Source organism: Nymphaea colorata, chromosome 3, assembly GCF_008831285.2.
Source record: "Nymphaea colorata isolate Beijing-Zhang1983 chromosome 3, ASM883128v2, whole genome shotgun sequence".
Classification (NCBI taxonomy): Eukaryota; Viridiplantae; Streptophyta; class Magnoliopsida; order Nymphaeales; family Nymphaeaceae; genus Nymphaea; species Nymphaea colorata.
In genome coordinates, this window is record NC_045140.1 from 11,893,406 (window position 1) to 11,921,348 (window position 27,943).

The window sequence follows — 27,943 nt, forward strand, 5'->3', positions numbered from 1 at the left end:
TACTTCCAAAAATAACTGAATTGATCAAATTGGTGAAAGAACAAAAATTTCTACCCCTCTTTCATCACTATACAAAGCACAAGGGACATGCTCACATGAACTGCATACAACAATAACAAAATTAGGTGCCCATTCAGCACATGGGACAAGGGAGAAAGATACAATTTTTGCCATGTCACTCGGACACTCTCTCAGGTCCAAGACAGATAGTTGCTAGAATTGATGCACTGATTAGTGCACAGCCTGTGAGTCTAACAATGGATGGTAACTCGCCAAGGAGAACTGTAGCTGAAACTTCCAACAAAATGATCTGAAACATGAAGAGAAGATTGACAACATAAGCATCTTTCCCACAAACTGCACTGATAGGTTGATAACTGATATGATAGGATTTGAATGTATGAGCACATATTCTCTTGGGGAATCAGCAACTGAAGCAATCAAACATCACAATTAAAAAGGTATATAAGAAGACTTGTTTCTTCCTGTGCCACTGAGTAGCATGAAAGCAGTCCATACAAAAGCACCGTCTGCAGCAATGCATTTTACCATGCAAGTATATGCACACAACGTGAGGATAGTCCGACTTGCATGGATAATTAATGAGGAAAAGAAATAAGGTAGGTGGCATCAAGAACTCTGAAAAATTCTTGTGACTTCACTGCATGGATATCTGAAAGCAGGAAAAGAGCATATAAATTTGAACCTATATAGCCTTTCAAAGACCAAGAGTCAAATTGCCTAGTACCTGTAAGACACTTCCTACACACCATGAAGGCATGAATAATTGATTTGAATACATCCTATTCACTAAGACATATGATCTGATTGTCAGATCAACAAGTTGATTGCAGATCTCGGTATCAATGCCTTGGCCCAGAAAAGGTAATGTTTCCTGATGAAGCCTGTTGATTGCGAAAGGCAACTTACTGGAGTTCCTTTCCCTTTCTTTCTGCGATTATTCCATATAGGTGATTCATTGGGACAGATTGATCAGGAATCGTACTTTGTTTTCTTAGTAGCAGTGCCCTATATAAATTCTCTTGCTTACAATAACATAGAACCAATCTACGACAAAGATGTTTCAGACATTTATTCCTACCATGCCTTCCTGCCATATTTGCTGCCCTATCACATCTTGATCTTGGTTTACTCAAAATGTGATCTAATGGCATTACACATGGAAATACGAAAAAAATTTCCCCTTTTAGGTTGGTCAGTCTGCCCATACATTGCAACATTTACCATAGGGAAGACAAACTCCATGAAGCCTCGAGCCCCCTGACACCTTGACACTAGCCCTTAACCAGCCATGTGACCTTGTAGAGCTGTTCAACCAGGATGAATTGAGGATAACATAAAAGTACAAATATATTTGATCTCATTTTGCATTTAATTCCATACCTTAACCAACTCTGTGGAAGCAGTGTACGATCATTTTTCTTTTTACGAATACAACTACTGGTTGATTCGGAATTTCGTCTTCCTGCTAATAACTTGAAAATCTTAGTCATAGTTCCTTTATGCATTTATCAAATGGAAGTCTGAAGACACAAAGAATTTTAGTTCCTTACTCCACATTGCTGTTGAGCCTTGAAAAAGTGATAAAGTGGCCCAAAAGGAAACATGAACTTTTTGAGTGATCCTAACCGCAATCTGTTGATAATCTATCTGGATATGCAACATAACACTAAGAGGTTAATCAAAGAGAAACGGCCTCCCTGGATCAGGATTTCTAAGATGGGGTCTAGTGTTTTTGTAATTCAGTGGCCATCTCTGACTGATTTTCTTCTGAAACATTTCCAGAATGCCCAACATTGAATTTCAGTTGCTCTTCTTTCAGGTTATAAGCATTTTTCTCATTTTTCTTCCTTGCTAAGGATATAGGAGTGCTCCTTAGAATTCTGGAAATCAAACCTTAGATCCCTTCAGCTAACAGTGTAACACCTAACGTGTATTGAAGCAGTAAAGTATGGTGCCTCCATATGTTGCAACTATATACTGTTTCTTTATAGTAAGGCAATATATAGTATATGCCAAATTGGATTTAAATCGTTTTATCGACCTTAAGTGTAATCATTGACATGAATTGAAAATTTTCTATAGTACGAGACAGTACGTTCAATAATTTGCAATTTGTATGACCTCTCCCTATTTCAAACAAAGTCGTCAATAAAATGTTCATAAGTCTATAAAGTAGACAGAGAATCCTCTTTAGATAGCATGCAACCTTTAAACTTCATTCATGAGGTGAAAAATTAACAATAATTCTTCACAACAGAAACTCTAGCATATTTTTCTAAAGTCAATGTAAGTCTCTTTAATGAACAGAGAATGACCTGAATGTACTGAATATTTGTAACTTTGCTGGTTTTTTCAATCTGAAGACCACGTGAAAGAAACACCTGTAAGAGAGGTAATATAGTCTTAGTGGCATGATGTAGTAAAATAGTAAGAGATCATGACTAATGACCGTACACAACAAACCATATTTAAGAATAGACCCACAGAAACCACACGGAAAGTATAAGACAAGAAAATACTAAAACTTGAAAAGAATAAAAATGTTTCACCTCCGCAATGAACGCTAGGATGCCAAGCACAATCATAAGAATAAGAGATCCAACGTCCGGAACTACAATTTCCTGCAACATTGCGAAAACTAAAGCACATGGACATGGACAAAATTTAAATACTAATATTGTAGTGTAACACTCATTATGATCCCTTCAGAGAACCTAAAAAGAGTTCAACATTATATTTAATTTTATGTGCATAAGCAACAATTGTATGCAAGAAATTTGAAGCAACTTGTTTTGATGTTTCTGCAGCAAATTTCTTTTACAATGAACACAAAAAAAATTTTGCCACAAAATCACAAATAAGAATGTTAGAAGTAAAACACATGTGAAAGCATACGTGGCCAAGAAACAGAATAAACAACAAACTCTACCTGTTTGTCCATTTGCTGCTGGACAGATAAAGAGGGAATTTTGTTATGGAAAAGAGAAGCTATTTTAGAAACTATAAGAATATGATCATGATTTTACAAAAAGGAACCACCATGCAACATCATGAGGTAATAGACTATGTACTATGAATTTCACTACTTATCGATGGTGCTTCTGTCCAGACCAAAACATATGATGAATACAAAATTACAGGATATTAGGGGATACTCCTCGCTTGTAAGCCTGGGCGTCGGGCCGGGCTGCCGCGGGGCCGGCCCGGGCCGGGCTGCCGCGGGGCCGGCCCGGCCCGGCCCGGGCCGGGCTGCCGCGGGGCCGGCCCGGCCCGGCCCGGCCCGTGAAAAACCTGGCCCAGGCCCGATAGGCCGGCCCGGCCCGGCCCGTGAAAAACCTGGCCCAGGCCCGATAGGCCGGCCCGGCCCGGCCCTATACCCCTCTGTCTCCCCCCGCTCCCCCTTCCGCTCCCCCTCCTCCTCCGTCTCCCTCTCCCCCTCCGTATCCCGCTCCTGCTCCCACTCCTCCTCCGTCTTCCTCCTCTGTCTCCCTCCTCCCGCTCCTCCTCTGTCTCCCGCTCCCTCTCCCCCTCCTCCTCCGTCTCCCGTTCCTCCTTCGTCCCCCTCTCCTCCTCCCCGCCCTAATCTCTGATAGCCCCAACCTGCGCCGCTCCACCACCAAAACCTTCGCTGCATCCTTGCCCGCGACGATCTTGTCGCCAGATCGCCGCCAACATGCTCGACGCCTCCGACGCCAGGTCGGTAGGTTGAGCGCCAAGGTCGAGACCGCCAGGGGAGGGGGAAAAGGAGTCGGCGAGGGAGAAAAGGCGCCGTGGTGGGAGGAGGAGGAGGAGTCCGGCCGCTGGGAAGGGGGAAAGGGGGTTGGCCGTCGGCGAGGGGGAAACGTGGTCGGCCGTCTGCTGTGGGCGTCGGGGCGGGCCGGGCCGAGCCGGCCCGGCCCGATACCCACCCCTACTCGCTTGAGCTAGCATCAATCTAGCTTCACAAAGTCCTTTCCCTCAGGGCCCATTTGATGGCCAGGATAAAATTGGTGGAGAGAGTGAAATGTGTACGGGCGGGTGAAATTTCACCCGCCCGTCTCACGCCGTAACGGCGTGAAATTTCACCTGAAATTACGTATGTGATCGGGTGAAATTTCACCCGTGAAAAAGTCCCTCCGCACAGGTCGGACTTTTTTTGGAGAGACAAAATCGAGAGCCGTTAAGGCTCTCAATTTTCCCTCTTTCGCTCATTTTCCCCTCACTGTCTCCTCCTCCCTTGCAGGTGGAGCACTCCTCCTCCCTCACCGTCTCCTCCTCCCTCGCAGGTGGGGCACTCCTCCTCCCTCACCGTCTCCTCCTCCTTCGTAGTGGAGCACTCCTCCTCCCTCACCGTCTCCTCCTCCCTTGCAGTGGAGCACTCCTCCTCCCTCACCGTCTCCTCCTCCCTCACAGTCGAACACTCCTCCTCCCTCACTGTCTTGTCCATTTCTCACCGTCTCCTCCTCCCTCGCAGTGGAGCACTCCTCCTCCCTCACCATCGCCACATCGCCATCGCCACCGTTCGCCATCGCCAGAGTTTTCTCTCCTGCTCTCGCTGTGTCCCTTTCAGAAACGCCCAAAAATTTGTTCTCTGTTTTTCTCTCTTGCTGTCGTTGTCTCCCTTTCTCTCTTGCTGTTGTTGATGCCTTCTTTTTCTGTCTTTCTCTCTTGCTGTCGCTGTCTCTCTGCTCTTGCTGATGCCTGGATATTCTCAGCAGTGAAGTAGACTTCACCAGGTTCTTTCCGCCTCTCTTTCTCTTTCATCATCTATCTCTGTTCACAATATATGGAATGGCTTGCTTGATAAACTTGATATCAGTAGTATAGCTTTGCCTATTGTTTGATTCTTGGACAAGGTTACTAATCCATGGAAGAGGATACCTACAACAGAGCATTATGAAGACGAACAACTGAGCATGATAGGAAAGCATGGTAGTTTTGAAAGCATGAATAATTTATTTTGAAAGAAGTGGCTCTCTTTTCCTGTGTGCATCGACCGAACCTCAACTTCTTCATAGGAAAGCATGATAAACTTGAAATCAGTAGCATAGCTTGCCTATTGTTTCCTTTGTAGATATTACTGTTTTGTATATTCTTTCAATGGCCTTCTTCCAGCATGCTTCTGTCTGCTGTTTTCAAAATCGACAACCTAAGTTCGGGCATTTGGTGAAAAATTAGTTTAGGCAACAAAAGGTTTTGCTATTTAGCAGACTACTGAGTAAACAATCTGAGCAAGTAAAGGGGACCAATCTGACCTAGTAAAGGACGCCTATCGAGTTTTTGATGCATTGAGGAGGGAAATTGAGCTTCCGCTTGAAGGGTGTGGTGACAGCAGCAGAGACGTCCAGCTATATGTGATGGCTGATACGACTTACGGAAATTGGAGGATTTCTTCATAACAGCCTACCACTCACTACTAGTACCTATTCATGATCAGTCCATAACTCCCAAACTAGTAATGCAGTTCTGGTTCCACTGGAAAACTTTTTCATAACATCAAGGTTTGCTAGCAGCCACTTCAATGGCCGAGACATATACAACCAAAAGAGAGTTAAAACCCTTGCAAATTGGTGCTCAATCAGAAACGGTGAGCAATTATAGGTAGAGCTCTCTCCATCCCATTGGCATCCTAAAGAGTCTTAGCTAGGACAGAGGCAGGCAATTGATCATCATCTTATCAATTTGCTGCAGGATGAATTAGTATATCCTTGCTGACCCATTTCCCTCTACCATCCAGGACTCGTCAAGGATGACAAAGTCATCCACAAAGATCTTGGAAAAATGGAGATCGGCCTCATAGGCTTGCCAACATTGAACTAACCCTCATATCTTATCAAATTGATACTTGAAGTGCTCTCTCTATTGCATAAAACTGTTGTTGGTAATGCATGCTTAATGCGTAGATGTAGACATTAACATTTTGTTGTTTTGGAAGATCATCCTCCAATTTCTTCCCACGTCAAATGGGAGAGGAGAAGGAAAAAAAACAACTACTAATAGTTCTGAAAAAGTCTCTCAATTTTTCTACTCTGTGCATCAAACAAGGTTAATTTTACCCTACAAAAAACTACCCTGTGCATCAAACAGGGTTAAATTCACCCGGTTAAATTCTTCCTGTGCATCAAATAGGGCCTCAGATTGGAAGAGGGAGAAATTTCATCATGTAAATTTTTCCAGAAAAATTTACCATGGTAAATTTACCACGTTAAATTCTTCCCTGTCATCAAACTGGCCCTCAGAGAAGACAACGCACAAGCTAGGGCCTAGCTAGCAAGGGTCCAACCAAACTTGATGTCATCAGGGCCTCATTTCTAACCAAGAGTACCAACATCTCTTAGCATGATGCTTCCATGCCTAGAAAGCTTAAGTAATCCAATTATTCTCCTAGCACAGCAAGAGTAGGAACATTTTCGGGCCTAAGTGAATCAGGTTAGCGGGGCTTCAGGCAGTTCCTGGCCCAACATATGCCATTACCTTTTTTAAGGAAATAAAAAATGACTTCATGTTAAAAATAACTATTTTACCTGAAAGACCGATGCGGATAATGCAGCAAAAGGAGTTGCAATGACAGCAAAAGCAAAAACAGTTACCCTGCAAAAACGGAAAATAAGCTTCACCTGGATATGCATCACATGTACATCAAAATTAAAAGGCAAAGAGTAGACACCATACACCGGCTGATCAGATGCCTTTGCTCCTGCACGTATGAAACAATAGCTAATTCCACCCATCAATGATGAAACAATGCCAATTATCACATCATAGACATTCAAATTAACGCCAGAAGTGCTTGTGTCATCCAAAGTTCCAGGCAACACCCCTGCATTTGAAACATAAGAAAATAAAAGAAAATTATAAGCAACAGTATAACAGAACTTAAAAGTAAAACACTAGCGTAAACAAAGTAGGAATAATAAAACACATGCACAAGTCAGCCAATTTTGCAAGTTGAATGGATCAAAATTGTTTCAAATCTCCACAAAGGATCCTAGACAAGATGCTAGTATCAAGACCATATTGCTCTTACATAAACATTCATATCTTCAGTTCCCTCCTTGAAATATGAAAAGTAAGGCATCCCTAATCACAAAATCAATTGAATCAACATTTTTTTTTTTTACTGAGTTTGCTGCTGGATCAACTTGAGTCTTCCATTTGCACATCATTCAGCTATGTCAAATATCCATGCCACCTCTAGCTCCTTAACCTTTCTCCTTTAGACCCAAGCACAAGCAATTATTCAGCTGTCCTAGAAAAAGGGAATGATTTTTAAGATGGCATGTTGCTTTAGTGTCTCATTACTTTGCTAACCTTATCATGCTTACACGACCGCCACTGAAAACTCATACCAGTGGATTCAGGATTTTGTACTTAAAATAAAACAGCAAAGGGCAGGAAATACTATATTAAAAACACATCATTTCAGCTTACAATTACAAGCAACTGAATATACGTGAAATGCATTATGGAGCTTCAGTGGTGCATGGACTCACCATTGACAGAGAAAACTGGGGAAAAAATGAATAGCGCCCCAAGGAAGCTGCAGGACAGGCCTAAAAATATGGAGAACATGAATGAGTCACCGATCAAACATGGTCAAGAAAACAAAAAGGGTGGCAGCCATGTGCATGTAAAGGTTTAACCATGGAGAAATATAAAATATCAGATAATTCAAATGTATCAGAGATAAATTATCATTTCAAAAGCGTCCTATGGAAATCAAAACAGCACTTTGGAGTTTGGGTAATAGTGAACGCCTACATGCAATAATATGACCATCATCTTATTCAATTACTAACCAAGAAAACCTCAAACTTGCTAGATTTTATGGACTTGTAACACTAGCATGTAAGACACTACTGCAATCTTAGCCCTTGATATTGGTGCATGACTTGGAGCCCATGCTAAATACTATCGCAAAGCAAAGGAGAGAAGTGTGGATAGAAAACACAGTAACAAATCAGTAAAAAGGCATAAGATGGTCGTCTACAAATGAGTACAAATAGGCGTTCTTGAGGTAAATATATTGAATTTAATAAGAAACCTGAACAATAAGAGAGAAAATTAGCATTATTCACTTCTTCATTATTGTCTTACAAAATTTACATTCTACATAATCATCAACTATTTTACTTGTTTGCAACTTTTCTGAAAATAAAAATATCCCTCGCTTTCACAGACTACTTTTAAGACATGATCAAGGCCATTAGAACACATATTTATTCTGCCGAACAAATATCCAATCACAAAATGCTTCAAAGTTCAAACAATATAAATATTACAGCAATCTCCTTAATCCAACACTGTCTGTAACTGTGGAATAGAAATGTACAAATTGATGTTTAATTTCTTAAACTGGCAATGAAACTCGAGATTATGTAAAACCTAAATGGACTTCAGATTTTCCTTCAAGTTCTTAAATAACAATATAATGGTGATAAGATAATTTCGAAAATCCAAATCCAAAAGTTTCACAATGCAGAAGAGAGATCTATCCATTAAAAAATCATGACAGAAAAAGGAATTAGGCAACACATATACTTTGATCTTTAGACATTAGTCACATGAACTTATATTGGCCTAAAAGTCTATCTGAATGCATTTCTAGCTTTAATATTTAGAATGTTAGTTACACGAGTTCATATCAACCTAACATACAATCTCAATGCATTTCTATCGACTACAAGTCATTCTGTATAGGCCATTAGAACTATAGTCACCAATATCTGCTCCATACATACATACCATACATATATACATTGTCACAGAAAACGCATATTAATCGAAAACAATGTGTTAAATATGAAAAAAAACAGTCGGCACAATTAAATGGCAATTAGACGCATCTTTTTTAAAAAAGCACAAGAAAATGAAAAACATGAAAAAAACGTGTATTATACGCGTTTCTTCATGTTTTTCAAACTACCGCAAACTTTTTATTTTTTTAAGTGTGAGGTCTGTTTTTTAAACAATGGCACCACATGTAATATTGAAGAAAAGTTGGTTCTTTTTAAACTTGACCTTCCCTTTTAATGACAAAAAAGGTACTTTTAGGTAGAAAAGAGGGGTTAGGTTAAAATAAAAAATCGTTCGGGTGAAAAAGGGTTTTGAACTTTGTAGTTGAGATGGGAGTCACCGAATGACAAAAGCTAAGAGGGGTCAACGGACAAAGGTTGACCTTGAGAAGTTGAAGCTTGCAAGCTGCAAGCATCGACAGGAGTTGCCAGACTGAAGGTAAGTTGTCGTTGGACGTTAGCTAGATTGAACCATTGAAGACTTGAAGCCTGCAAGCAGCCACAGCCACAGGCTTCGTCGGACAAAAGGTAGGTTCTTCCTCTAATAACTAATATGCTGTTGTATATTATTCAAATATTTTTATTAGTTCATGTTTCATAACTTTATGTTCATCACTTCGACGGTTCATCTCTCCATTTTAACGTTTTCTTGTGTTGATTGATGGTTACTCTTTTATTCATCTAATAACTAATATGCTGCTCTATATTTCATCGTGCTCCCTTATTTTGATTTTCTAATCTGTTTGCTGGTCTTAAATCCCATATGCTGCTGTATATTTCCCTGTGCTCTCTTTTATGCAATACGGGATGTAAGCTAGCTTGTTATAAATTTATAATCTGTTTGCAGGTTATGATCTGTTTGAGGTTTTAAAATTTAAATCTTATATGCAAGCTGTATAGGCTTTCAGCTGCAGCTGCTGTTTAAGGCATTGAGGTTTTAAAATTTTAATCTTATATGTTTCTGGGACGTAAGCCAGCTCTCTTTTATTATGTTAGAATCATAAAGTAACAGGCTGTAACAGCTAGGAAAAATAAGGGCGCAGTAACAGGCTCTGTTTTATTCATCTATATCTTTTTTTGTAAGCTGTAACAGGATTTCAGCTGCAGATTTATAGATATATATACTTTGTAATTGCAAGTCCTTTGGACGAAGTTCTTTGATTTTTTCTTAATTTGTTAACTTGTTGACTGGTTTAGGTGGTGATGCAGAATTTTTAATCATGCCTAAAGGCAAAGACATATTCTGGAAACATGCAGAATTAAATGAAGAAGGAAAATTGGTTTAAATTTCTGTGGAAAACAATATGCAGGAGGAATCACCCGGTTTAAGTATCATTTATCAGGACTTCAATGTCATGATGTTGCCATATGTCAGAATGTGCCAGAAAATATCAAGCAAATGACACTTAAAGCTTGTCAAGATATTAGCAAGAGGCCTACAAAAAAGGAAAAAATGCAAAGCTACCTAATAGGTTCAAGTGGAAGTGGAGCATATTGAGGTTTTTCTGGTTCAAACTCGTTGACTAAAGGAGGAGGACAACATCAAACAATTTCAAACATGTTAAAAAAAACAAGAAAAGGATCATATGATAGGCTCTTTTTTAAAGCCATGGCTATGAACAATCTACCATTCAACTTTGATCGAATGATTTTAAGAATTTTGTTGTTGCAGTTTCACACCATGGCCCAGGATACTTTCCACCAAGCAGTGAAACAGCAAGAATAAGGCTACTAAATGTTGTAAGGAAAGAGGTTTAAGCACATATTGAAGAAACAAAAGCTATATGAGCACAACATGGGTGTACTATTATGTCAGATATTTGGAAGGATACAATTAAAAGCAGATCATACATAAATTTGTTGGTAAGTCCAACAAATACGATATTTTGGAAAGCAAACTATGTAAAAAAGGGTCCTAAAAATGCAGAACTTATAACTGAATTTTTATCTTCAACTATTGAATAAACAGGGCCAAAAAATGTTATACAGATTGTGACAGACAATGGAAGCAATTACAAAAAGGCAAAGCTTATCCTTGAAGAAAGGTATTCAAATATTTTTACTATATCATATGCTGCTCATTGCATTGATTTAATGCTTGAAGATATTGATACTTTGGACAATGTGGCATCGATCATGACAAAAGCTAGACAAATTGTCAAATTCATACACAATAAGTAGAAAACTTTAGATATCATGAGAATTAATACAAAGGGAAAAGAGTTGAAAAATCCGGGTGCAACAAGGTTTTCATTTGTTCACATTCTATTTTAAAAAAAGAAAATTTGAGGTTCATGGTTGCCGCCAATGATTGGAGACATGTAAAAGAAGTGGAAAAAGATGATGCAAGAAAGATTACATATCTTATTCAAAATGAAGATTTTTGGAATATGGGAAAAGAAATAATCATGTTTGTTGAACCATTGGTGAAAGTATTGAAAATAGTAGATGGAAAAGGAGCCACTATAGGATATTTGTATGAGGCACTTTATAGAGCTAAAGAAGTTCTAAAGACTGCAAGTAAGGACAACAAGGAAAAATATATGCCATATTGGAAAATAATTGATAGGAGATGGAACCGTAACTTGCACAATCCAATACATGCTGCAATTGCTTTTTTAAATCCTCATTTATTTTGGAATAAAATGATAAAAACAGATGAAGAAGTTCGTGAGAGTTTGGAAATAGTGACAAAAAAACTTGTTCCTCTTCTGAAATAGCTAATGAATTGGTCAAATATCAGAACAAAGATCCTTCATTGTTTCGCAAGGGTTAGCCATGACTGTTATTGATACTACACATCCACGTAAATGTCTCATTTTATTAGCTTTTCTTTTCAAGTTTTCAACACTGATGATTGGTTATGCACTTAAAATTTTAAATTTTGTTTTGTTCTTTTAATTATATTAGGGATTTGGTTGGAGATGTTTGGTTCTTCTATTCCTATGCTTCAAGGTATAGCAATCAAAATTTTAAGTCAACCATGCAGAGGATCAGCTTTTGCAAAAAAGTGGAGTGCATTTGATGCTGCTAACATGAAGAAAAGAAACAATCTTGCACCATCAAGATTAGCAAATTTGGTCTTCATTAGAATGAATATGCATTTGCAAAGCATGGCTCTAGAATTGAAGAAGACCATTGCAAATCCTATCTACATTGAACATGTGAACCCATTTTCTGAAGAAGAGAAGTTAAATACTGAGACGACCAACTTTTCTTCAGATCAGAAGAGGAAAATTTGAATGAAAATGGAAGACAAAGAACTTCAAGGCATACAAGAAATGAAGAAGATGACTCCACTTCTTGGGATGAAGACTAGGACAAGTTTTTTTTCATTTTCTAAGTGAAGCATGACTTCAATTTTGTTGTAAAGTCATGAGGGCTATAAACTTTTGTTAGTTATGTATTTGCCAGACTATTAGTTTTCATTTTCTAATTTTAATTTGTTGCTTATCTAGTCATTTTTCAATGTTTTTTTTCAATTTCTCATTTATTTTATTTTCATATAATTTTCAGGATTTGTTATAAAATTTGCCGAAATTTTCTCAAGATTTTCCAGAGATATATAACTTTGTGGTATTATGCTCAAAAAATTCATCGCCGTATAACAATATATATATATATATATATATATATAAGTGCTGACACCAGGCAATAAGGCCCATGAAAGGCCTAGTTGGTGCATGGTGTAGCTGATCCAGCCATGACCCAAACAATTGGTTTACAAATTAAAATGTACACTAAAAAAAATGCATTACTAGATTCGATAATCAAAAGTAGTTGAAAGAAAACCTATATGTTTAAGACAACTCAAGATTACATATTATCTAATTTCAACATTGAAAAAGCAAAAAGAGAAGAAACAGCCTAGCAGCCCCCACCTAGTGTCAATTTAGACTAGTAGGCAGTTGGGGATCATAGGAAGAGCACGTGATGCCAAGTCAGGTCCCTTGACTAAAAAGACCATATCATAATATTATTGTAAGTTCATTGAAGAAATATATCATAAATATACACTTTTACTTTTGAGTCTTTTATAATTAGAACACTTGCTTGATTCTATATTTCTGATTTGCACTTTGTAGCAAAAAAATATAAAACCGATCCTTATAACTTCTCTATCATTCTTATATTTTTAATTTCAAAAGTTCCCTGTTTTTCATGAAATTGTTCTAAAAGTGCACATTTTGGGGAAACAATTCTGATATCAAGAATAGTATTGTGTAGGCTTTAATAAAATTTTGAAAGGAAGTAAACCAAACATACCACCAATATCTACAATGGCCAACTTTTCCTGCAAGATAACTCTAGCAAAAATGGATGCTGCAATTGGAGTTGTGAAGTTGAGCAATATAGCGTATGCAGGTTGTAACCTCTGGATGCTGCAAAGAGAAGCAGTAGAAAAATGAATTCGTCAATATACTCAGATTTCACTAAGCTTCTAACAGAAGTTTCCGAGAGACACTTGAAGAAAAATACTAATTAACCAGCAAAAAAATTTTGCAGAAATATGATCACTCCACTAGAACACCTTCCTAGTCAAGCAAAAGCAGTGCTAGATTTATGAAATCAAGCTTCATAACATGTGGTCTTTGCAGTATGACGGCCTCTTTTCAACAATTCTGGAATAAAAGGATAGGCTTTTATGATAAATGGAAAAAAGTTTCGAGATAAAGTATTATCTGAGTTGTATGTTCTAAGCTTATACCCAGTGACTAGTTAGTTGGACTAGTCAACTAATCAGCCTAGTCCTCATCCCTCACTTATAAATATATATGCATGCTTCGGATATACATACATATACATGTATGTATGTATATATGTATGTACATATGTATATAGGAAAATTGAATGATGATTCTAGTTTTTTAAAGTCATTCAACCATCTAATCAGAACCGCTTAATCCAACATGATGGATGGTTAAGAGAAAAATAAAGAGAAAAAGGTGATGCATATTTTCATCATGTAGTATTAGTTCACAACTTTGTCTTCTTGTTTTTCTCTCAACCCTCCATTTACTTTAGACGGATGACCCTGGTTAGATGGCTGGGTGACTCTAGATTGTGAGAGTCATCATTCTCTCTCTCTCTCTCTCTCTATATATATATATATATATATATATATATGAATGCCACCTGGGAACGAAAAGATAACATGAGATTTAGATATCCTCATTTGTACCTCAAGAGGTAAGTAAAAATTTCGAGGAATTGCTATGCTCGTAAAAAAATTTGAGGATGAAATCTCTTGTAGGGGGGGAGAATTGCTATGCCCGTAAGTTTTCAAAAGAGCTATTTGGCAATTTTTAAAACTAAAGTGTGTTTTTGCAAATTTTTCTTTTAAGATGGGTCAATTTTGAAAATTTGGTGAGAAGTGAGGGTTTATCGAGCCCTACCGCTTTTTGTAAGGAAGAACTGAGATATTTTGAGAGAGCGAGAGGGGGAGACAGGGAGAGAACAGGAGACAAAGAGCGGGAGAGGTGAAGAGAGAAAGAGGGAAAATGAGAGAAGAGACAAGGGAGCAGACAAGGAATTGAGAAATAGAGGAAGAGAGGAGAGTAGAGAAGGTAAGGTTATCCGAATTCAGTTTCTTCAATTATTTTTTTAAAATTCTTGATAGATTAGAAGTTTGAATCTCTACTTGGTTAATTTGTGATAGAGAATCACGTTTTTATCAACTTTAGTATGGGATTCATCATGGATGTGATATTTCTTGTCTATAGGGAGCTGAATGGGTATATATATATATATATATATATATATATATATATATATATGATTGTTTATTTGTCTCCATATAAATATATGTATTTATTTATAGTCTATCGACTTGGACCGGTTCAGGCTAACTACTAATTGATTGAACAACCTGCATCTGAGATCCAATTTTGACAAATTAGGTTCCAACCTATCTCATCAATTCTTCATCGGCAGCACCTAGTGATAACATCAATCTCTAACTCCATCTAAGATTGCAGTCTGCAGATATAAAATGAGATCTACACCTGTGTTGATGAATCATGTTAATTGCAGTTGACATGGATGAGGGGCTGCAGATATGTGGAAGGAGAAACATATTGTGGTTATGCATCAGGAATTATACGGTGGTATTTTTGGGAATATAGCTAAATGTTTTACATAAATATAGTCAGAGATCTCCCTCCTGATATTCCCTGTAACAATGGGACAATTTCAAGAATTCTGAATTTTTTACATTTCCATGGAAAAAAAAGGTCATATGCTTTTTAAGAAAGGAAAGTAAGTGAGAAATAGATTAAAAGTTCTTCAGAAACATGTCATGGATAAAAAAAAATTGGAAACCTTTTGTTGTGATAAAAGTACTTTTTATCCTTTTAAGTTTAGTCTGTGGTCACCAATATTAACAAAACTTTGAAAAGATCATGAGATGCCAATTTTTCAGAGCACAGCTAACTGGCTAAGTTAACAACTACAACTATTATTAATAAAATGTCACAAGGAGAAGATAGCAATCCATCTAAGATTGAAGTGTTTTAGTTATCTTTTTTATTGAAGTATTTTAGCTATCTTTTTCCAAGAATTTCAATATATCAAACAGACAATTAACTATACATAAGCACATTCCAAGATCCACTAATAGTCAGACATGCAAGAACATCTCCAATTTAGTATCTGTAACTTTTAACTATGAACTGATGCATATTACATAATTATTTCATATTTAATGACATAATGACATTCAGCTACTTATAGAACAAAGAAGAATAAAAGATATTACATACTTCATAATGCAATAAACACTACACTATCTTATAAATTCCCCTCCTTCTGGAGAGATTTAGATACAAACAGTGATCATCATGATTGAAACGACAAATAGTTTCATCAAGCAATAACAATTCAAACAAACACGCAACAAAGACAACAAAGAAATTTACTAGAATTGCAGATTTGGAGACGACATATGCATAAAACACAAACCTATAAGCAAAACACAACAAGGATAGGAATCCGGCTAGCGCTCTTGCAATCAGAATATTCCTTACATGGGGTGGTCCAAGTAATGGTTGTCCACTTCTTCTCAGCCATGTGAATGACATGAATAAAACAACAATGCATCTTACAAGAATCTTTTCGAATAAGGGAATTGATTCAACTGCCAATCACAATTAAAATCAAATTAAAATCTTATTTCATAGACAAAGAAGAGAGAAAAAAGAGGGGATTATTTATTTCAAAATTCAAACCAAGCAAGAGAAAAATAAGCAATTACCACCATAAGCCAAATAAATGCAGTATACATCTTCCATGTTAAACCAAAAGAATGACCAAGAAGCACTTTTTTTATTACTGAGGTGCACTGCAGCTACTTTTTGAACAAACAGATCCTTGACACATTATGCAGTGAAGATCGGAAAAGCTATGTAATAATGCTCATCCTTGTCCAATGTATTGGTATGCAAGGTGCATCTCTCAATAGACTATGACCCTTGAAAGGCACATCCACATCAAATAAAGCAAAAGCAAATTGCACACTTTTCCTTTTGACATAACCAGGGTTGCAATGAAATAAAATGTGAAATTTTTACATGAACAATGGGACAAAGAAAACTAAAGAACCAAGGTCCGAAAACTCAGAAAAGATTTACCACAAAGGAACTGCCTGGGACACCTAGGCTCCATAAGCACACATAACATGCCTATCACTGCCCAGATGACTAGGTGGCTGCAGTCAGGTTTTTTTTCCTTGTCCAATTTCTTTAATTCTTTAGAATATTAAAAAATAATGTTCTTTAAATTGCTTTTATTCTCTGAAATTTTGAGTTCTTTTTAGCTTTTTTTTTTGTATTAATACTATAAAATTAAAATGTTTGTTCCCTTATAACCTTTCCTGGTCCCTTCTACAGGTTGACTAGCACTTTCTTGGTTTAGAAGAGCTAACTGTTAGACTAGTCCAGCCATGAACCCTACATTTCTTTCTTGCAAATAATGCACTTTAGATAAATTGTTTTCTATGTTTCTTGACAGCTTTTTGCCCTTGTGCCTTTTGAAGAGTCTAAACCATATTCTTTAATAAAAGTATTGATGATTGTGATATTGATCCTGAAAACAAAAATAACTGATAATATTCTATGCACACTATACGACAAAATTTCCCTTTACCTGAAAAAATCTCTAGTAAAAGCTCCATGATGCAATAACCAACAGAAGAGACTGCCATACACAGGAAACCAGAGTACTTGGATCCACTCCATATCCACAGCATAAACTGATAGAGAGAAGATAAATCTGACTCTACTTGTTTGTTCACCAGCTCCTGCAGATACGTAAAACTTCACCTGGTCATATTAACAAGCAAAATCATCACAAAAGTACACATGCAACAAACATCAAGTACCATATCATGAGTACCTAAATGGAGGGTTTACTAGTTATCAGTTTTCAAGCGCACATGTTGATTTATACAAATCTCTGGTAAAAGTCACCAGGAATTGTGTCTACAACATGGACCTAGTTGCCTAGTTTCTCCATGACTAACCACAAATGTATTGCAATACAACTGCATAAGGCATGCAAAAGCATTCATAGAGCAGGATCAAAATCGATCAGAGAAAAGTGATCCCAAACAAACCTCAGTAAGTGGATTTCCAAAATTTCATGCACATATTATAAAGTCCATAACAAAAAAAATTGAGCCAAAAAGATAGCTGAGAGATTCATAGAATTGAAATATCATTATAAAAGCAGAGTTATAAGAGAAAGAGGTGTGCCATGATAACTAAGAGACACAAGTTTCAAAGGCTATAAGAACATGGAAATATGGATAATTTCTAGTCACTGCTGCAAGTATGCATAAACCACAGTTGTGAACAAGGTCTGACATTGATTCTGCAGAGCAAATACAATTTTGTTCAAGCGATATGCAATAACAGCACTTTCTTGGAAATTACGAGGTATTCTATAATGCAAGAGAGCTTCTAGGCAGAGATCTTACATTCTAGTCGATCAAAAAAGTGCATCACTTAAAATCATGTCCAATTGCAGTCACAAAAGCTTTGAATCTAATCAAATTTGCATCCAACTCAGCTTTATAGATTAAGATTCTGTTTTACAAACTATGCACCTTAAACTGTGGCATAAGTATTTTTAGAAAAAACATATTGAAAAGAACATCAGCCACAACATGGCTGGACTATATGGAGAACCTATATTACATGAATTTGCCATTGCCTGTAACTTTGTGAATATGTATAGCTGAGGCATCACTTAGTTAAGCCACCTGTCAACCACATTCATGATAGGCTTAATAATGCCTTTTTTTTTCAGTTGGGAATATATAACAGCCATTTTTTGGCATTCATTTTCATCAGACTCAATTTAAGTCACCAATTTTTTGTTGCAAATATATGACAGCCATTTCTTGGAGCTCATTTTCATCAGATTCAATTTAACCAATACTAGGTCAATGGTTGAATTTGGATCTGGTCAAAGAAGTATCATATTCAACTTCAAATTCAAAATTCATCCAGTTACATAGAAATCATTTTTCAGATATGGGACCCATTTACATCCACAAAAAAAGTCTGGACTTAAAAGAGGCATAGGTTGATTACCTATTTCCAGCATTGACAAACTTCTAAAACATTATGGTATATATTTATATGTGTATGTGTGTGTCCGTGTCTGAGTCAGATGTCTGTGTGTGTGTTATATATGAGGCAGGCAATAATGTATCCCAATTTATCTTGCCTCCTCGATCTCAAGCACTTTGAATGTTGTATTTTGTAAATTCAACCACATGGACGAATGCAAAATTTTAAAATTTATAGGACTTCAAAGAAATCATGCAAATTGGATGTAAAAATTAGATTCTATAAGGTTTTAAAAAGTAAAGGTCTTAAGTTTCCTCAGTGTATAAAATCCAATCAGCTTGAAACAGTGAGAGGTATGCATAAGAGGCACATCTGGGAGGCATAATCTGAAGACACATTCGGGGAGGCATAATCTGAGGACCTTCAGATTATGCCTTCCAAATGTACCTCTTATGCAGACCTCCCATTGCTTCAAGCTGGTTCGATTATATGCACTGAGAAAACTTAAGGGTCTATGTGTGTGTATGTGCGCGTATGTGTGATGACTGATGTGGCTAAATAACTGACCTAGTAGCAAAACAGGATGGTTTCTGATTGATGATTCATCACCGGAACACAGCGCATTATTTTATAGTGATAATATAATGTGTATAGGCAGTTCACTCCCGTACCCTCGTCATAACAAAGCATTACTCATGAGAGAAACCTAGTTCACATCCAAAGTGAGCTCCCATCGTAACCACCCCCAGCACCAGGCAACAGAAATTTCGAAGAAATTTCAGAATTATTGCATGATTTTTTTCAAAAACACCAGCCAAAACCATAGAAACAACTGAAGAAAACCAACATAACCAAGAACATGCGGCTGTCAGGAAACTTAAGTCGTCCAATATCTCAATTTAGCGTAGCAATTGAATGAACCAAGTTGAAATTATGCAAAACTGAAAAGCGAGGACAACAAACAAAACAAAAAGTTCAAACAAAAGACCTGCTGAAAACAAACAAGCACACGAAATCAATGAGAGATGGATAATTCGCACCTTGGACCTGGATCTGGGGTACGAAACAGAAAAAATGTTCATCTTTGGGGGATTCTGGACGGCATGGATTGCGGAGTCCAGCAGCGGCGTGATCTCGCTCATGACGACCACCGCCGCGTCGCCACAACTCAAGAACACTTCGCCGTTGTCCCTAGCCTCCTCCTTATCCTCCCCCTGCTCCTCCTCCACCTCTCCCACCTCCCTGATATCCGCTTCCAGGTCCCCGATTTCCACCATCTCCGTGCACGTCCGGGGAGACGCCATTTAATCCGACCAGCTGGATCCGACCGGCGGCGCTTCCCGCCCGGCTCAGCTCTCCGCCACCGGCTGCCGGCGTTTGGCTTCAATCCTAAGCCAAGAGGAACAGCGGCGGAATCGTCGTTCTTAACTGTCCCTCCCGCAAGGTTGGCGGAAGCGAAGAAGACCAAAGTGCGGGGTCGAAGGGAACGATTCCCTCTCTCCTTTGACGTCCCTGCCTTTAATTTAGGCATGCAATTGAGTCGGGTCCTCAACCCGGTTTGAACATGACCCATCCACCGACACCATCAGATCCGGTGGGATGTGAACAGATCGGATCCAAATCAAATGAATATCGCTTAATCAATAATCAGACTCGATGTTGGATTCGGATTTCATATTTATTCCACAATTTTATGTGTGTCAGACTTGGTGAGAGGATCCCATATGTATCCAAAATTGATTGTTTTAAATGGATGTCATGACAGATCATCAGAACTGATCAATGATAGTTTGGATCGGTTTAGATTGGATACCAGATAATCCGAGAACAAGTCACTTCATTCAACTAAGAAAGAAGGAAGCAATGGGAAGAGGTGATATAGCTCGACGAAATTATTCTTTCAAAGCAAGTTTAAGTGTTTAATACTTTAATATATTTGCTTTTGGAAAAATCTTTCATCATTTATTGCTTTTTTTTTTTTAAATTGCAAATACTACGTCGTTGACTGAGATCACCTGATAGTGATTGTCAAACTAAAATCTCACTATGAAAATATGAATGGACAGGTGACCCCCATTTGTCTTGTATTTTGAGATTCTTAAATTTCACACTAATGTTATGTTTGTTTGGTAGCTTTGGATTTCAAATTCCAAACAAGTCCATAATACTTATCACGTAAACAGTCGATTTCACTATTTCAGCAATGTTGATCTCATATTCACAATAAATTAATTAAAAAAACGTAGATATGAAGTGGATTTGAGATTCGTGAATTTGAGATCAAATCCGCTGCAATGCCCAGGTGTCATTAAAATCGGTTCGAAAATGAGTTCGAAACAAATTCAGTGCACCATGCATCCAGTTCAATTGTACCATCTGTCATCCTTAATTATTTTTCTAAGTTTCAAATTATAGTTTGTGTATTTTTGCATTTACATTTTGAAAATATTAAAATATTACTTTTTTTAACCAATGTAGGGAAAGTTTTAGTTCTGATTCAGTTCAGGCAACTCACGTAATTTTGATAACGTCGACCATTATATGAATGTGTTCTTGTCTTCATAAGGAAGCAAATAGTAGAAAATGCATGTTTTTTGCATTTGAAAGTAGGTGATTACAATTCGTTATAAATGCTTATAACTCAAAACTATTTGTAATATGTTAATGAGCATCTTACTCGAAACTACGTGGTTTAAAAAGCGGATAAAACCACCACCCTTGAGGTAAGTGACTTGGTTCCACATAATTAACGAGTAATTTTCATCATTGCCTACAATGTTCGAATTAGTGTAACTTAGATACATAATTCACAAACCTCACCCAGCTTCTATTAATTTGTTAGTCAAGGACTTGCTACCTTAATCTTATGTGACAAACTAAAAAAAAAATCACATAAATGTTTAACAATGTTTACTTTCTTATTATAATTAGCATGGAACATTCAATTTTCAGATAAGCGGGAGGGAGTATCTCTCTGCTCGAGTGAAAGCCAAAGCTACTCGCTCCCTCCTTTCCCTCTCTTTTTCCGTGTGCCCCAGGGTTTAGCAGTACTTAATGTGGGGCATTCAATGAATGTTACTTAGTACATTGGTCCGAGAACCCTAGTGGCAGACGAAAAATTAATGCCCGTGCCGCTTAAACCAGTGGCTGACTAGTGATTACCTACCAGCCACTAACCAGAGCCAGTGCGCCAAACCTCCTTAGTCAAACTCACTTTTAACTTGTCTGTAAGACTTTTTAAAACATTCACTTCATTGTGCCATGTGACCTGTGAATGAGAAAACAACAAACCAATAGACAGGACTTAAAATGGATAAACCACATTATAGCGAACATACCTTTTTCTTTTTTCAAAAAGTGAGAAGCTTAGTTCCACCAATAAACCTGTTATTGCATACTTAAGAAATAGTAGCCGGCACTTGACAATTCATGAGAGCTTTCACGAAACTTGTTTGGGTATACATTTTTCTTAATAGGAAAGTTTTGGTTAGACAAATTGGCTGAAAAATGGAGACCGTAATACATCCTCTTTTCAAGCAGTGATTCAAGGAAGGAAGCATGAGTATCTCGGTGACAAAATTGAAACGGGTGAGGATACTCCTAAAGATCCTAACATGATCAAGGAGTTGCATGAACGGTTCTTCAAAGAGCTTCTTGCAACTAGAGAAGGATCTAGGAAGGCCATGCAGAGATTTCTGGAGGGCCCTATTCTTATAGACGATGACAATTGGCCGGCCTCTCACTCTATGAACTGAAGACGATTGTGCTCTCCTCTAATCCCAACAGTGCTCCAGGACCAGATGGTTTTTTAGTAGACTTTACCAAGATTGTTGGGATGTGTTCGAGGTAGATGTGCTAGATATGGCAAACTGGTTCGCAGTCCAAATCATACCATGACTGTGCTTATCCCTAAACAAAGATGGAGCACAAAGAACACATAATTTTAGGTGGATAGCATTATGCAATTCCAAGTTCACCTCTAAGTTGTTGGCCTATAGCATAAAGCTCGCCCTATTTAAAATCACTAGTCCCATCCAAGCAGCTTTCCTTCTAGGAAGAATTTTCAACAATAATGTCATCCTAATTCAAAAGATTGTAGATTTGCTAAATGAGACCTCCTTCCCTGCATGCATGCTGCCTCAAGATTGACTTGGTGATGACTTATAATTAATGGTGTCAGCTGGAGATTTCTCAGCAATGTTGCGAGTGTGGATGGTTTTCTAACTATTTTTTTTACCAAAAGTGCTACAGCATTATTGGTGATGACCTCATACGGGGCTGTTCAGGTTTTTTTTTTTCGCTAAGAGCAACATAATTCATAGCATGAACCACACTATGATTTGCCTTATCCTTAAGAAGGATAAGGCTAGAAGGGTGGATAACTGTAGACCTATATCTTTGTCCATTGTTTATAAAATCATTGCCAAAATAATGGTGCAGTGGATAAGGGTGATTCTCCTTAGACTTTTTGAAAAGTACCATGTCATTACTAGGGTTCCATCCTAGGTGGATTCAAAGGGTTTTAGCATGCATCTCTTCTGTTTCTTATGTAGTTTTCGTGTATGGTAGATTATGCGAGAAGTTCTTTGGTGAGTGTGGGCTCAGGAAAGGGGATCCGGTCTCTGCTTGTCTTTTCATCATTATCATGGAAGTCTTTAATAGGTGTCGTCAAGCTAACACTTATAGTAAAAGGATTCAAATCGCAAAGGTTTGAAGACTGCCTAAGAATGTTGGGGCTGTCATGTTCGTGGATACTATCCTACTGATTGCCAAATGCCGACAAGAAATCCATTATTACCATTAGGGCCATTCTAGACGAATTCGAAAGATTAGCAACACGATTAGATGGCCCCTGGGAATCCTCCCCTCCGACTACCTCGCGTTACCATTGTTTAAAGGGCCCTTTCTGCCGATCTCTACACGTTGCTTCTGCTATAAACTGAAAAAAACTGAGTGGATGGATGGCCCGTCATCTTTCCTATACTGCTTGCATATGCCTCATTGAACATGTTTTATTCATCTTTGCTGTATGGATGATGGTATTCAAATTACTAGACAGTCTAAAAAAAGGTTGAACAGGCCTGCAATCAGCCCCTGTGATTGAGGATTCCAGTGTTAAACACTTGCACTTGCTCAATTGGGATAAACTTTGTGTCCTAAGGATGAAGATGTAGCTCAAGTGGGATCAACTTTGTGTCCTAAGGATGAAGATGTAGTTGGTTTAAGGATGGGTGATATGAATAGAGCACTTCTTGCAAGCAGATGTTGTAGGCTTCTTCAATTGAAATATCCTTGGGCTGCAATGTTTAAAAAGAAATATCTATCTCATCATAGCTTATGGATTACCAGAAGTCAGGGTAAAGGGTCTCATGTTTGGAAGTGCCTGGTAGAGGGTTGGCAATGGGTTCAAGGTAGGGTTCGTTGGATGCTTGGCAATGGGAACACTACCAAGTTTTAAATTGTCTGCTGGCAAGATGAACCGTTAATAAAAAAGGATAAAGTTCATGAATATGATATGGTGGAGAGGGACCTCCAGCTCTCAATTTAGCAAGTAGGTGAGGATGGTAACCAGCTTATCTACCTTGATTACTTTCCTTGCATCTATGACATCTTAGCTGGTCTGAGGCTCACAAAAAGTGAGGATTCCTTAGTGTGGATAGCCAATAATATTAAGGGCTTTAGAGCTAGTGAAATCTGAAAGATGTGTAGGGAGCTATGTCACACGGGTACTTCTCTTAAGCACGGTACGGGTACCGTACCGGTACGCCCGTGGGTGCGGCAGGGGTGAGAGTCCATTTCCGTCCAATTTTAATGTTAACCTTTTTTTACATTTTCACGTTTTAAAAAATTTAACGTTAAATAAATCGAAACCCTAAAACCCTTTTTTGTTTCGTTTCATTTCGTGTGTTTCTTCTTCTCTCACTGACAACTACTAACGGCGACCGACGAAGGCAGGGGCGGAGACCGGCGGCTGCAAGCGACGAACGACAATGGTAGACTATCTCCGGCGACGGCAAGTGCTGAACAGCGACTGTATTTGATTTTTTTTTCATCGTTTTCTCATTTTCTGGTTCATTTTCAGGCGGCGAACAGTAACCTTTTTCTGAATCCTCTTTTTTGTTCGTTGCCTGCAGTCAGTTCCTTTTTTTTTGTTCGTTTTTTTTATCTGTTCCGTGTTCCCTCTTTTCTTTGTTATGTTACTTATGTTAAGCACCTTGTTTGTAATTTTTTGAGCTTCTGGTGTGATTGCCATTGTCTTATTTAGTGTAAAACAAGACAATGTCTTGGAGGGAAACCGTGTTTAGTTTAAAACAAGAGAATTTCTGCAGTCGGTTCCCTTTTCATTTTTTGTTGAGCATTATATTTTTGGTCGCCTGCAGTCGGTTCCCTTTTTTTTTTGTTCGTTTTTTTTTTTGTTCCGTGTTCCCTCATTTGTTTGTTATGTTACTTATGTAAAAGTGTATGTTGCTATTTTGTTTGTGCTTCTGCAGTAGTGATTGCCATTGAATCAAGAATGTTGATACATTTGTATGTTAGTTACTTCCATACTGTGTTTTGCATTATGATTTATGAATATGTTATTCTGTTTGTAATTTATATATATTATATATATGTGTGTGTGTGTGTGTAATTTTGTTTGAAATTTTTTGATATAATATATATATGTCGCGTGTGCATACGGCCGTACCCCCACACCCAAATTTTTTGAAAATGGTCCGTACCCGTACCTGCACCAGTACCCATACCGGCACCCGTACCCATACCTATGTCAGCACCCGTACCCGTACCTATGTGACATAGGTAGGGAGGCTGAGCTGAAGGATTGGTGGAGAGCTGTTATTTGGAAAGGTTGTGCTTTAGCCAGTCGTTGCTAGTATACTTACATCACTTGCGAAGAAAGATTTTCCACATTTGACATAATTAAAAGGCTAGGTACTTATCTAGCCAATAGATGTGTGCTATGTGGAAATTATGAAGTCGGTGAGGTTTGAAGGTGGATCTCTAGTCAGTTTGGCATTAGCAAACTTCCGCAGAGAAACATCATCTCATAATTAAAAAGATGGTTGAGGATTCAAATTAAAGGCATGTGGAGAGCTAAGTGTTATCCTATCTCCTTCCTCCATATTATCTTGGCGCATTTGGTGGTACGTGCAGCAAATCCTTCATGGGAAGACACTTTTCCCTGCTGGTAGGCTCAAGCATAAGGTATGGAGAGTAAGTGCAGACACCTTTAGCAGCATCACTTGGCCACCTAATGTTGCTGCTAATTTTTAAATCTGGTTGGCAATGGCCTTGGATTGTGAAGGCAAGAGGAGGGGCATTAGAATGAGGCTCTCCATTTACATTGTTAATGTAAAATCGAGTAGGAGCTAGAAGGTGGCAGGAATCAATTACTATGCTGATGGTGTGAAGATTTTTGAGGGTGAGTTGGTTGCTCTTAAGAACATCCTTAGATTTCATAAAGATTATGATTTATGGGGACATGGTGTTTGTTTCTACTTCGAATGAGGACTTCATTAGAAGAATGAGATAGGCCGTGGAAGGTCACAAGATATGGCTTGAGTCGAACAATTTGATAAAGTGGCCACTGTGACCAACATTAGTTATTGAGAAAAGCCAACCTTCTACTGACCTTGGCTTTTTGTCAGAGCTCACTTGAATGCATTTGAAGATGTGTGTGTGTGTGTGTGTTTTTTTTTGGGAATGGGTGAACTACTTTTTGAGCTAATTTTTGGGTATGGGTTCTTGGCGGCTTGTATGTATGTAAAGGGCTGACTCAGCTCCTTAGATACCATCTCTATTTTGTGAAGATCTGTTGATGTTTTTCTCAAATCTTTTCTCTGATGTATATATTATTTGATGTTTGAACAAAGGTAGGGCCCTATTCCCCAGCGTAGATTATCACCTGAGCACTAAACCACACTTACTTGCACAAACTCATGACTTGGGAGTTTTAGACCTTCAATAATAGCAATAACTATATACCAAGCCCTATTGAATCAAAGTCCAAGGAAAACATTGGCCATGTCAATTTACTAAGTACAATTGCATGGGCAAATACTGACGATGTTCTTTGACACCACTAGCCAAACCTACAAAGAGGCAATGAGAACAACTAAGTAGCCAACATAGCTGATGGATACATAAATCAAGTTATTATCGCAACTCAACAATAAAAATTGTATGGATAGGGCTTGATCCCTTGTATCCCATTTGGTCATCAAGAAAAATAACAAACCACATGACCTAAAGGACCTAATGAAATACAATAACTAATAATACAAGAGAACTGCAAGAAGTATCTACTTTTTAACAATTCAATAAGTCCTAAACCTAAATCGTTTAGTAAACCCTCAGTTTATCACCACTAATCAGTAATACGGTATCATCCAAAACAAGACTAGCTATAATATTGAGTTAGGAACAAAGTGAAGTGACAACATTTAATGATACTATAGAACGATGAAAAAACAATATACAATAAACTACAAAACAAGTAGTTGCCACTGCTGATAAACTATTTTCACATGAAGGTAAAAACCTCCTCCTCCAAGGGTATCTTGAAACCTAAGTAATTCCCATTTTAAGACTGCAATTGAGTGCTTGAAGTAGGGACAAAACTAAACATACATGCCCATGGCATATCCATGTCTGCCAAATACTTTTAGTAAGACAAAGCATCATAAAACTACATTGACAAAACACAAGTAAAATGTCATGCATATGCAGACAAGTAACGTTGTTAGGCACATAGTATGTTGCTTATTAACATTCTGTCTATGAATTTTAAACATCTTAATGTGAACCTAATATCTGCATAAAGACCAATTAAAGAAAAATGTCTATCTGCATGGGCACCGCCAAGCCATATAAATAACTCTCAAGCAAATACACAAAAACTATCAAGCACATACAAAATAATCTGTAAAGTATAAACAGTGAGTGAAGTACCTTCAAACTGAAACATGGCCGTTCTTGAGGTTGGTCGATGACAAACAAGGTGGACACTGATGATGGAGACGGTAAGTGGTGGCAAAGATGGTAGAAGAGAGAAATAGATGGTGAATAGGCACCAATGCTGGAATGAAACAAGAAGCAGTGATTTTGGGTATCCAATTCAGATGAAAGAAAAACTTTAATTTATACTTGAAACAAAAGAGCAAAGTAGTAAACTGGGACGTACGGATTTTAAAAGGGCTAGTCTACGAACAATGGTGGTAGATGCCAGGGATTAGTGGCAGAAATACCAAATTGAAATTGAAGAAGAAAGGCTGCTGCTGGCTAAAAACAAAAGAATAGAACTCAAATGTGTGAAATGAAATAGGGAAGACACAATGAAAAACCTTTAAGCAGTGTCATGTGAGGGAAAAGGGAAAGGGAGAAAGAAAGGAGCTTATCGGAGAGAAGATAGCTGTTGTCATGGTGCTGCTGCCGTCAGAGCACCTGCTTTCTATCAAGCGAGATCAAAGGCCCATAGACACGAGGCCATCAAGGAGAGAAGGTGAGGTCAAGGCTCAAGCGAGAGGGGAGAGAGAAAAGGGAAGGAAAAAAGCATGAAACTCGGGAGATAGG

At 37.9% G+C, this 27,943-nt stretch overlaps 1 protein-coding gene across 4 annotated transcripts; it reads right to left on the minus strand.

Annotated features, from left to right (window-relative positions):
- LOC116250545 (uncharacterized) lies at window positions 1-27,943 on the minus strand. Of its 4 annotated transcripts, XM_050076848.1 has the most exons (14): window positions 27,555-27,943; window positions 27,323-27,449; window positions 19,411-21,638; window positions 16,941-17,094; window positions 15,759-15,933; window positions 13,065-13,180; window positions 7,497-7,556; window positions 6,676-6,823; window positions 6,528-6,594; window positions 2,574-2,645; window positions 2,340-2,405; window positions 1,575-1,671; window positions 1,405-1,486; window positions 317-1,328 (listed from the first exon to the last, which is right to left on the minus strand). In XM_050076848.1, exons 3-14 carry the CDS (start codon window positions 19,672-19,674, stop codon window positions 1,217-1,219), a joined length of 1,413 nt encoding a protein of 470 aa, XP_049932805.1. In that variant the 5' UTR covers window positions 19,675-21,638; window positions 27,323-27,449; window positions 27,555-27,943; the 3' UTR covers window positions 317-1,216. The 4 variants fall into 4 exon arrangements, with proteins under 4 accessions (XP_031480108.1, XP_049932805.1, XP_031480106.1 ...); XM_031624246.2 differs by lacking the exons at window positions 27,323-27,449; window positions 27,555-27,943 and having other exon boundaries at window positions 19,411-24,757; XM_050076849.1 differs by lacking the exons at window positions 15,759-15,933; window positions 27,323-27,449; window positions 27,555-27,943 and having other exon boundaries at window positions 16,941-17,116; window positions 19,411-25,223.